The sequence below is a fragment of the Anser brachyrhynchus genome (assembly GCF_964034855.1).
Source record: "Anser brachyrhynchus genome assembly, chromosome: 13".
Lineage (NCBI taxonomy): Eukaryota > Metazoa > Chordata > Aves > Anseriformes > Anatidae > Anser > Anser brachyrhynchus.
Window position 1 is genome coordinate 12,328,852 of NC_137708.1, and position 12,770 is coordinate 12,341,621.

The 12,770-nt window shown below is 41.1% G+C and overlaps 1 protein-coding gene across 47 annotated transcripts in view; it reads right to left on the minus strand.

Moving 5' to 3' along the window:
- The window catches only part of LOC308176931 (uncharacterized protein), a 112,037-nt gene that overhangs the window by 62,740 nt on the left and 36,527 nt on the right, over positions 1-12,770 (minus strand). For 20 of the 47 annotated variants that reach the window (XM_080553400.1, XM_080553398.1, XM_080553399.1 and 17 more), the window contains exon 2: positions 8,895-9,040. In XM_080553400.1, coding sequence (XP_080409526.1) covers positions 8,895-9,040 — 146 coding nt within the window. Of the gene's footprint in view, positions 1-10; positions 2,601-3,018; positions 3,118-3,503; positions 3,556-5,989; positions 7,418-8,228; positions 8,297-8,894; positions 9,041-12,770 lie in introns of those variants that run through there. The other 27 variants (XM_080553423.1, XM_080553424.1, XM_080553414.1 and 24 more) reach the window with 17 other exon arrangements.

The following is a 12,770-nucleotide window of genomic DNA, read 5'->3' on the forward strand; positions in this document are numbered from 1 at the left end:
GACCACATACCTGCAAAAAATTTCACCAGCAGTGAGTTGAAAGACATTATTGCTGCCATTTGTAGACAGCAGTTTCACCCAATGTGCATCTTCATCACCTTCTTTGTCTTTCCTTGGGGTGGGGGGCAAGATGATGGAGCACAAAGAGACAGCGCAGCTTCTTTAATAAGCCCTAACAATTTTGCTTTGATTAAATTTGTACAGTGAAATTGAAATCCTTTGGGTAGGAGTTGATGAATCATAGAGGAAATCAAGAGAGGAAATAAAGCCATGGTTAGAAGAGATTAAACAAGCCATAAAGTTTTCAATAAAAGTAGCACTTAAGAACTAGAAAAAGACATATGTATGTGATTGTACAGGGTGAAAATGTATGTGTGTGCAGGAGGAAAGGGAAGGGCAAATTTGTCTGGGGAGTAAATCCATTTAGGTCATTATGGTTCAATATGGCCATGATCCAAAAAAACACTTGAGCATATGTTTGCTTTTAACATGTGACTGGCCGTCTTGAAACCTCAGCTCTGCTCACTTGTCAGGCTCAGGCTTAAGTGATTTCATCCTAGCCGGGCTCCTCTGCTGAATTATGTCAGCCCACTGCAAAGCCCAGAAGCCAACGGAAAGATCAAAATAGCTTTGGATTGGGTATATCTATGTGAAGAATCTTTTTTTTCTGTACACAACACCCTCTGCTTTCCAGCAGAAGTATGCTTACATGAAGCTGGAGGATGAGGAATGGCTGTGGCAGTCAGAGGGGCTGTGACACTGGCACTCTGTGAGCTTCTAATTTCTGCAGAACCGCACTGATATGATGTGTGAGGTGGCACAGGAAAAGCCGTGCCTGTGCTTGCAAGCTGCAGGGTTGGAGTGAGGAAGGGCTGACTCAGGGCAGGCGGTGGTGCAAGGTTCCCCAAGCAGGAGGCAGAGCATCTCCTCCTGGCTCCTGGGGCACAAGCAGGGTCTCCCAGGGGTCCCTGTGAAGACAACTGATCCTGCACTCATTAGCTGTTGATGACAAGGAATGGGGTCTTTGATTGTTCTTTCTACCCCAAGTTTTGTGGGGATTTCTGGCCAGGGCAGAGGAATGACTTTGGGCAAAGTCTGACCAAGACCATGGTTCTGGACCACTAATTTGAGCCACTTAACTTGGGAAAAGAGTGCACGTTTAAATCTCGTGTATTTTTCCCTATCTTCTCATCCCCAGAAGTCTACTTTGCTTCCCCTCTAAGTTCCAATTTTCTACTTCCTAGAGCAGAAAGAAATACCATTTTGGCTTTTCAAAAATGAAAAAAGTAGAAAAGATATATACACAATACTTGTCAGTGTCACCAGGTACCGTAATATTTATTTTTCTAAACTCTATTTCCTGGAGAAATGGGAATACAGAAGACTCACAGCTTTCATTGAACAATAAAAGTTAATTTCTAGTTCTCAAGGTTTCACAAAAAAGCATTAAAGCATGATTCTTGCAATGTCACCACAAATATCACATGGACTTTTTGGATTTTTGCTTACTTCTGATCTCACTCTCGGAGGATGCAACAATTCACTTATACAAGCAATTTGCAGAATGGGAATCTGTTTATCTAATAGGCCCGGCCTTTTTTTTTTTTTCCTCCTAGGAAACCATATTGATACAGAAGAGCAAACATCTATATTTTCATATGACCAAAATGTTTAAAAGCTATTTTAGAATTCCTGCATTTTAAAAAAGCTACTATTAAATGGTTTCTTTGAAGCAATTCAGAAGTTCAAAATCAAAAACTGTCTTTTTCAGCACCTTTATGTTTCATTTACTGTCAAACTCTCAGTCAGCAGGATGAGGTGACTGATAATTATTCAGGGTTGCCAATTAACCTACTTAGCAGGTCACATAGGTAACTGGCATAGATTGTGTCAAATCTCATTATTGGGATAATAATTTAATCAGCCCAGTGCATTCACTGAAGGCCAGAGAATAAATTAAACAGGAAAATAAAATCAGTACTTAGATATTATATTTAAAAACATGAAAACACGGTTTCTCATGAAATTATAAATCATACTACTTGCTAGTAGAAATCCGATAAAAGAAAGAGAAGGGTGGTCTTTGGTGGTTTAGAGGGTGTTTTTTTTCAATCATAATATCCAACATGACAAAAAATACCGTATGTTACCTTGCTTTTATGAATGAAAAATAATTTCATACAAAGAAGCCATGAAAATATGTATTATTCGTTCATGTTTAGACAGCCATGCAATGTAGCACCATGCAATTGTCCTTAATGCAATGTTACAGAGCAGGACTGCCCAAGTGTATCTGTTTTCTGATTGTTCTGTGGAAAACAATCCTCTTCGCCCCTTTCTTATGCATCCCAGCCTTGTCCAGTTCTTCATGCCTGGCTTTAAAGCAAAGCCCAAGGAATTTCAAGTAAAAAAAAAAAAAATCTCGGAAAGAATAAAATAATATTGCTGGATTGAAGGATGGACAGGAGAGAAGAAAAATTACAGTAAGTGCAATTGTCAAAGTCACAGAGTCAGTGAAAAGGCTGTGCTTTCTCAGTATAGTAATGCTCTACACTTAGAAAGTGTCTGAGCAAATAGGAGGTAGGAGGAATGGAATCTGTCTGGAAAAAGAAAAACATTTTCTGGGCAGATAAAGAAATGCTAGCAGGAATAATAACATTCTTAAAAATGAGTTTGAATATAAAATACATATTTAAATTGGCTTCAAAGAGAGGAACAAACACTACCAGGAATTATTGGAGTTCAAGTATTACACATATAGTCTGGAGAAAAAAAATACCATGACTTGTGACAGGACCTGCATGTGTGAGTTGTGAGGAGCCCCACAGCACCGACAGAAGTACCTGCAAAACTCAGGGAAAGACCCGAGTATGGTCGGTGTGCCCCTGTCTTCCTAGTATATAGCAATGGTTTACTGTCTACCAGAACAAGAGGGTTATAAAAGAAGACATCACTCCTCCGAGTAGTGGATCATTCAGTTTAAACATATAGGTCTTATGGTCAAGAATTACAGCTTACCAAGGACTCCAGCTCCAGGACGTGCAATTTATTCAGTCAGTAGGAAAAAAAAGAGGATGGAAAAAAAAAAAAAGACGATCACAGCAGCTCATCATAGGCCTGCAAAATAAAAACAGCCGGCATGCAAGGATAGCCAGCATGTCAGCAATGAATGCTGATCTCAACTAGCTTTTTTTTTTTTTTTTGAATAACAATAAGCAAGAATACATGCTTAAGTTGCTAGATGTGACCTAGACCGCTCATGTTGTCAAATGTATTATTTTGAATCATAAATTGTCTTCCTACTGAAACAGCATACATTATAGCAGAAAGGTTGAGCATATATATCACAGTCCTGGAACTATACAAACAGCATGTAGCTCCTAAATGTCTATTTTAACTTCTGCCTACAGAATATAAATGCTATAGTAGTCAATAACAGATTTGAATTTAAAAATAAGAAAGACTAAAGTAAGCCAGCACTATTTATGGATGCTACCTCCTACCTCAAGACTGCCAGATAACAGGAACAGCTTGCAGAGGAAAAAACACTTTCACCTAATTAGTACAAAGCATAACATTAATGAGTTAAACTTTCTCATTAAAACTCTCCCTGATAAAGAAAGCAACAAGCTTCAAGATTATCATGTTTTGTTGTGCTTTTTTTTTTTTTTTTTTTTGCTCGTGGTGATGGTGGTAGGGGTTGGCTGGGTTTTTTTTGAACATAAAGCAGAAGCCCAAAAATACCAGGTATGCTCAGAGTAAGGGTCTCAGGAGGTGTCAGCTAGTCTAAATGAACTTACATTGTGCTAGAGGTTTGGAGGCTAGACTCCAGCTGCCAGCAGTCACTAATTTCTGTGGGCAGAAGGCCCACAGCTCCCATTCTACTTTTCCAATTCCTCTGAACATTTCCAGTGTCTTCAGACGACTGGTAATTTTCATATATTATGTGCTAAGGTTACAAATTGGTAATCAAATTACACAGGCTACAATCACAATAAAGAGTGATGGTAGATAAAGAAACTCAATTAGAATACTGAATATTTCACTATCTAGCTATCTAGATCAATCCAATTTTACAAATGCTTCAATAAGGGCATGTCTAGAGAGCTGTCACAGAAGCAATCATACATTTCTATGTGCCTCAGAAGTTACCTTAAAGCAATAATATAGCCGAGGCAGCATGGTTCCCATACTGTGAAGTCAGGACATATTCTCAGTGGGGTTCAAGTCTGGATGGAGCTAAGACCAAGAGAGAGGAACGATATGGGTAAAAGCATCAGTAAGAAACTTTTTGTTCCCCTTTCATTTATTAAATTTTCAATTTTTTAAAAACATTATATTTTTCATTGATCTCTCATTTATATTTCAGTCTGCAGTTGTCATAACCCCATTGTATTGTTGTCATAGCACCCTTTTACAACTCTTTTTTTAAAAAGGTGCTTTCCAGTGACACTATTATTTCTTCCATTGACAATGATTGCCTACGGATTTGTTGCACAAACTCAATGGGAAGAAGTACTAGCTGATATTCAAGTATGGTAACACAATACAGTATTTTGGACACATCTGGATCAGTTAAAAATTCATTCATCCCCCTAAGAGCATCCAGTCTTGACTACTCCTGTTCAGTGCTTATCTTTTTCATCCCTTTCCTTACTCAGACTAATACTGACTTAACGCCTATCCCCGTATATAGGTGATGCTTAATTGCTAGTGTGCTTGCAGCAAATTGAACCATCTAATTCCCCCAGGGACAGTTGTGGGGGGAGGGCTTTTTCTTTTTCCTCTGGTGAAAATTATGACTGCTCACGGATGATCGTTTCCACTGAAGAGAAAAAGCAGACAGCTTCCAGCTTCTAATGAGAAGGGGGAGAGATGGGGGAGGCTCTGAGCATCCCCAGGGTTGGTGCAGCTCCTCTACAAGGAAGGTGCTGGGATGCTCTCCAGGGTCTGTCCCCCACCCCTGAACTAAACGTGCTGGGATCTGGGGGTGGGAGCTGCTGCTGCATGGCCTCTTTGCCTTACCACACCCAGCTCTCTCTTGCACCCCCTCCTCATGGAATGCTTTCTCATGGGGTACCCACTGGGACCCGTACCTGAGCATCCAGCTGAATGCCAGGCCGGGAGAGCAAATGGGAGGCTGCATCTTTTTTCCCCATCTTGATTGCCTGCTTTCTGGGCAGCAGAAGTGGTTTTAAATCACTGTAAGCTGCAAAGAACCCCGACCGCTCTATCCCACTCCCCGGGCAAGCATTTTATCACTAGGTTGTATTTTTTTCCAAATAGATACTATATATTATACTCAGAGAACACTAATCCCACTTCAAGCCCTGGTGAGAAGAGTAGCATTGGAAACTTGGTCTAAGACACAAATTAGTCCCATATAACTTCCCACACAGAAAGGTTCACTGGCTGCCTGCATCTGTGCTGGGCTCTTCTGGCTTCAGAAATGACAAGTCTTTTGGTTTAGGACTGCAGAATATGGATGATTTTTGTTTGCCTCTGCGGCTTTCCCACTGCTCACAGAAGAAAGCCTTTATCTTTCAGTAAATGTGCAACTGAACTAATAGATTGTCAGCAATTCATTGCAAAAGGACAGTTTACTGTCCAAGATAACTCTGTAGATTCACAAGTGTAACAGTCTGCAATAAAATGTGGAACATTTTAAATGTAGCACAGTGATTAACCATGGGATTTCCATAATAATCATCGTTTAGCGAATGCACGAATAGAATAAATGCAATATTGAAGCAAATAAATGACCTCTGACACAAAAAATGGCTTGCATTTCATATTACTTTACTTAGCTGCTCCGTCCTTCCCCCACAAAACAGAAGCGTTATTGACAAAATGTACTCTGGTAATTTAGTCTGTAGACTTAAAGAATGTGCAGCTCTGGGAAAAAATGAATTACGGGTTCTATTTGTAAGATGAGGAATGGCATGTAATAACTTAATGAACAGGAAGTTTATTAGTTGTTAAAGAGAGAACTAATGGAATGCATTGTTTATCAATCTTTTTTTTTTTTTTTTAACTTGAAGATGTTATTCAGGTGGGTAAGTGCCACATCCATTATGTGTTTGTTATCTTATTAATACAAATATGCTCTAAAGCATGTGCTAGATTCTCAAAAAGGTACAAAAATGTATCTCAGATTTTAATTTAATGTGTATTTGATCAGTGAGTTTTTCTCTATAATAACCCAAGTCATTACAATTTCTAGTCAGATATCTGGCCAGCAAAAAATTTCACTTGAACACAGGAGCTACCAGCTTACATCATCAGAGGTTGCAGCCCTCTGCTCCCTGTACATGCTGTATTCATCAAAATGGTGAAGGGAAATAAATGCACATGCTATCATGGTGACAGCCTTTTTTCAATAGCTGTTTAGTGCTCTATAGACACAAATACAAAAGGATGGTAACAAGAAACATGTAGAGAAACCACTCACATAAAATGTAAGGATCAAATCCTTGCCTGTTTGAGAAATTTCCTTCTCAACAGAAGTAAAGAATAGGGATTTATCTCAGCTACAGTTGCTCGTGGACTTGTTTATTTTGCATATTTGAATGATTTGCCTCAAAATTTTTTGGATCATGGTATGTATGTGTGAATATGCAAAATATTGTCAATAAAGTGATCTAAAATGTGTTATGATGCTTCTCTCAGTCTTAGCTGATATTATATCTTTATGAACACAACACAACAAATAGAATTGAGCCCTAGATAAATATATAACATATGTGCAGGTAACAAAAATAGACTGAGGGCAGGAAATTCAAGTCAATGTATATGAAGGTATAAGCAGAAAAAAGCAATAAAGTTCTGCACTATCAGCCCCAATATTTCATGTTCTGCATAGATCTTCAGGTAATTTTAACCCTGCAATGAATTTATCTGTTTGCTTTCATTCTCTATTCCAAAGATGAAAATAAGCAAAGAAGGAAAACCTGCATTAATCTGTGCGCTAGTAGGTTGTTGTGGGTGGGTCTTTTTTGCTATATTGTTTTGTCATACAGACAGCCCAGCAGCAGATGTCTTATGTATATTTAGCTGTATAAAGACCAGTCACAGCCACTCCACTCAAACAGGTAACAGGAATGCTACTGACATTAGAGCAATTCAATATATTTGTTTTCTTTACCAATTTACATTTCACCTCAGAAGCTCAATACAATGGGATTTTGAACCATTTATGCTGAGCACAACTGGAAGGCCAGTAATCCAGTTATTTGATTTTCTTGCTGAAGAGAACAGAAGTCCGGGAAAGCCGTCTTTCCCTCATGCTGGTGAGCAAGCTGCAGGCCTGCATTAGGCTTTAAGCTTCCTGTGTAAAACATACCCCAAGGGCAGCAGAAGGCCACTTAAATACAGCTTGGAGGGCATAAGTGGGACATGGCTGTGACACGCTGGCTTTCTGCCCAGGAATAAATTTTCACCATTACCATCAAACACTCATCCCGAAGCTCTTATACTGAAATTAAATGCCATCTATCAAATGAATAAACAATAATAAATTAAAGCAGCGTGAGTAAATTAAAAAAATAAATTGCAGTAATTTATACTGCGGATCATCTATTCTGGATTGCTTTTCCAGACCGCACACCTCAGATTATCTTTGAAGGTTTTTTTTCATTATTGTATTTTTGCACGTGTAAAATCCAATGCACAAATTGGATTTATTCACAACCTAGTCCACATATTAATAAAAATAGAGTTTTACATAGTATTTGCTTTTGTCATGCAAATAATTTTGTTTACTCCTGCTAGTCAGCAGAATCTGACTCACTTGGTACACAGATTGAGTGCGTGAATTGTACCCAAAGATAAATTCAGACAACAAAAATGAAGCATGCGAAATGTTGCTTTAGATGCTTCATCTGGAACTGCGCTTTCTGGTTTAGAAAGTCAAGGATAACTTTGGCAGGCTTCAGGATTCAGGTAGCTGTGAAGTTAAAACGAATCAGTCCTTTTAAAGTGCTCAGAGGAATAGCAGGTTGTATTCTGGGAGAGATTTTGAAAAGGGAATTTTCAGTAAGCAGAATTTAATTACCTAACTGGAATTTTGCCATGATGCCCTGGCTAAACCTTCACTTTTTGTGAAGAAGAAAAAAAAAATCAGGGAAAATTATTATGCTTTATCTGAACCATTCCTTTTATAGCAACAACTTCAGCCTTGCACTGGGATGGGACAGTATTATGAATAAGAGCAAAGGGAAACATCTCACCTGCTGAACATTAGTCTCATTTCCTGAAACAAGTTCACTCTTCCCAGGAGCTTCTTTCCCAACACTTCCTTAGGGTATGAAATAATTGGCTATTAAACAGTGTGTTCTTGACCCAAACAATGGAGCAGAAACCATGCAACACTTGTCATTATTACAAGAAGAGATAGAAGAGAAATCAGAGCTGATGTCTTGACTGAGCCCATCCTGAGCAAAACCTTCTCACTGCTGTTTACACAGGTTAAGTGCAGCCTGCAGCTGTCTTGATTTGGCTAGTTGAGACTCAGAGGGTTGGGTTGTACCTACATTTGTACCAGGGCAACAACAACAAAAAAAAAAAAAAAAAGAGGAAAAAAGCAGGCAGAAAATGGGAGAAGGGAAACAGAAGGGCACAACTTCCTCCCTTTTCACATTTCTTTCCTGCCTGTTTGCCCTGCATTTATAGTGGGGCTGTGAGAAAGAAAGGCTGCCAGCAGTATAGCATCATATTGCTGGTGTAGTGGGCAGCCCGTCTCACCTCAAGACAGAAGAGAAATTATGAAAAAGGTGTCTGCACAGTAATAAAAAAAAAATGCAAAAATATTCCTTATCACCAATCCTGTACACAGTCTCCTGAACAAGTGATGGCTTTCTTTTTTTCCCTTGTAAGTGCAATCACCTGTAACCTACCGAAACCTCTGCAGGTCCCCCGTGGGCTGCCCCAAGCCTCAAGCTCTGGCAGGCAGCATGTCAGGCCAAGCTGCTGCGTGCAGGCTCCAAATACCACGCGAGGAGCGGACGAGGATGCTGGCGCGCGCGGAGGAAGTTCCCATGGCCTGGAAGGATGAAAACAACTTGTTAGTATGCAGCACACAGCACCCGAGGCTGAGACTGCTATTAATAAGTACTATGCAGAGGGCTCAGGTCATGGTTTTGTAAAATTCAGTGCACTTGGTACACCTGTAAAACAAAACACCAAAAATGCAGCTCAGCTCACAGAGCCGTCTGGGTGCAGCATGGTATAACTGAGGTGCTGAGGCAGCTGTCTTTGAGATGTCAGTGAGATACCTGCCCCTCCACGTCACGCTGTTTGTTACAACAGGAAAGGGCTGTGCAAGTAAATGTGTCTTTATGGAGCCGGTAGGGCTGTGGCACTGATCACTGGGCAGGACACACTGCTGGGTCATACTGGTTCGTAATGGGTCACAGTAAGTGCCTGCACACTAAGGCATTCATCGCAGGGACAAATGGGAGGTATGAGAGGTCCTGGGCAGGACCAGCATCTCGCTGGGGTCATAGCGATGTGGGGCACTAGCTGGGGTGCACAGACCCATGCCTTGGGACAGACAATAAGCCAGCTGCCAGTTTATGGGTCAGGATTAGAGGGCAGCCCAAGGAGACATTGGGCCCACATTGGGGTGGGCATCTGCTACCGACTGCCTGCTCAGGGAGAGCTAGATGTGAGCTGGAAGCGGCGTCACGCTTGCAGTCCATCAAGGGTCAGAGTACTCAAGCTACATCTAGTACTTGCTAACGAAGTAGCAGAACACAGGCACACCATGAAATGCTCATGGTAGATCTTATTCTGACACTATCCACCTTAAAAAGAGGCTCTAAGCCTCTGTGCAAGCATGCTGCTGCCTTTCAAAGGACGGTTCATCTTCTGTCCTGCCAGGGTGTCCTGCAGTAGAGAACAATGGTTTCTGGCTCCTCCAGCCTTACCCTGTGGATCAGCTGGGTGTCCTGAATGTGTAACACCTGCAAACAGGACGCACTGACCGCAAATTCCAGGACAGCATTTCTTTTCACATGGGCAAAAAGGAGGTTATGTGTGTAGGAGGTGTGTGTGCATGTACCTGCTTTAAATAAAGCTACCCCATGTTTCCAGGTTAGATTGCACTTTATTTCCAAAGCCTTTACACACCATATTCCCCAAAGTGTTTGAGTAGAAAGAAAGGGGATTGGAAAAAAATTACTGTAAATGGAAAGCTTCTGAAACAGGTATTTCAGCAGCTCATATGATTCCTCCGTTCCCAGCCTTATTGAGTGAAGGAGGCCTTCAAGATGGAGATAAGTGGTACTTAGCTCTAAGACAATACATTTTCATTGGCAATGAAAGACAAGACTGAAGCTGGAGGGGAAAAGTAGTATCCCCAGCAGTATGTTTCCCCACTTACCTCTGTGGCAGGAATCTCTCTGATTTTATTACAGCCCGAGTCCCCTATACCACAGAAGACGGCAGTCAGAGCTAGCTTTGCCTCAGTATAAGAACGGTCTTTACATGTCCTTATGGTGATGTGTTAATTCCCTCAGGACCTCTGAAAAGATTGTGCAGCAATCAGAAAATCCTGTAGTATCTCCTAGGGACATGGGGCCATTTCTAGAGAAACTGAGGGAGGAATTCTAATATATAGGGAATAGCTGGCAAGGATGCAGTTTAGCTGCAGGAGTCTTCCCTCCTCTGCTCTTTATAGCCTATACCTTCAAACAGAAATTAAGACCTTTAATATTCTTTAAACTGTATGGCAAACTGTTCAGATTCAGTGAGTGCCTCAGGATCTTGCCTCTCTACACACTTCCACACAGATACATGCCATCACTGCTTTGCTTATTCCATATTTCAGTAACTCTTAATTGTACGATGAGTTCTCTCACACTGCAGATTTATCTTCACTGAGCTAACTTTTGATCTCGGGCATTAGCTCTGATCAGCACTAAGGCAGACACGGTCTATCCAATTAGCAGGTGGCAGCCCCAGAAGCTCACGACACAGCACTTCTGTTACTCTGCCTTCCAGGAGCTTTGACCTCAACAGACACACTTGGTGAACCTGGCCGTGTTATTTTGGCTGCCTACCTCAGCTCATCTGCTTGGATGGCATTTTGCCTGTTAGCAAGGTAATACACTGCTTTCAGGAGATGCCAGAAAAGGAGGGGTTTACATCCATAACTTGCTAAGCTGTGTTAAAATAGCTTTCTTCTGACATTGAGCAATTACACAAAGCATCTTGACTTTCTCTTTATACAAGTGACTCATTACCAGGCATTCCCTTGTATGGAATCCAAACTACTTGTTTTCCAGCATCTGCAAAAACAAGTATATGTTTCAAAGCAGAATGGTTTTGTGCTCTTTGGAGGCTGCTCTAACATTGATGATGACAAAGAATCTCTTTTTCATTACACAGTTAAAGCTGGGGCAATGACCATCTTCTTCACTGATTTCCCACGCCTATGGCAAAGGAGTCTGAGTGACTGTCGAGGTTCCTGGGCACTGCACTGATACCACCAGCAGTACTGTATTAAATGTCACATAATCCTGGCAGTCTGTTTTGCTGGCAGTTTCAAAGCCATGGGGAGAATCCATGACTCAGCCACCATTAAAAGCCACTAGTTAGTTATGAACACTCCTACCTCACTGTATTTGTACCTCCAGGTAATCTGTTCGTGTCTGTTTGTGTCAAATGATGCCCATTTGCTTTGACGTGGCAGAACACCAAAGCTATGAAAACAAGGAGAATGCCAAGCCTTGAGAGTGCTCTGGGAGTTGGCTGAAATGAATAAACTTTCAAGATGTTCCTGGATGCCCGAGGATGTGTCAAATGAGGGTGTGCTAAAACGATCTCAAATCTTAGATGACATCAGGTGTGAACTGCCTAAGTGTGAAGAGAACACTGCAGCAGAACCATGCATTGGCCCCATTCATGAACTCTTTGTAGCTACTCAGCATTTGCCTCAGTTAAGGATCCAAAGCAAAGCTGATCACAAGCAATTACAAGGAACTAAAGTCTTACATGCTCAGAAATGCCTTTCAGCCTGCCTCTCTGGCACACCAACTCTGTGCTTGCAAAACAGAGGCTAGAGTGGAAAAGCAAATCTCTTGGCTATAGTAAAAGTCAAGATAATTTCTGAAGGTAACACTAAGTGTATGTCGTTTATTCATCACCTCAAATCAGTCATTAGCACTGAAACCCAAAGGTGACCATGCAAATAGAGCACCACAACATCTCAGAAAAATGCAAGAACCTGTGTTCTTATATTAAGTCCCACTCGTTTGCCTTTGCCCAGTTGGGAATCACCACACTGTGACTGTCAGGGTCCTTAGCAGGACACGACATAGGGCTAATGGCAGAAGACCGAGTTACATTGCCACTAGGGCCAAAGAAGCAGGACAAAAGATGTATTGGTATCTCCTGGTTATCAACAGACCCAATAGCTACAAAACAGAGAGCATCCCTGTGGCTGCAGAGATTCCCAACACAAGAAACAAATTCCAAGAAACAAAGCAAAGAGCAGCATGCAGAAGCTCATAAACATCATTGAGACAACAGCTTACTTCAGCGTAACACTAGGACAATTAGCTTCAGCACTGTTTTACACTGACATGGCTTCCAGTTCCAGCATTTGACTATTCCTGATAGCCCAGGAGTCTCCAAGCTGTGCTCCTAAAAAGGAGTTGCCCCATTTTTCTTTTGCACTCCCACAGCAGTCTCTCCTCTGTGCCTCTTCCAGTTTGACTCTTTTTTTTTTTTTTTTTAATGTGATTGATCAGAAGTCTATCTTGTCAGTC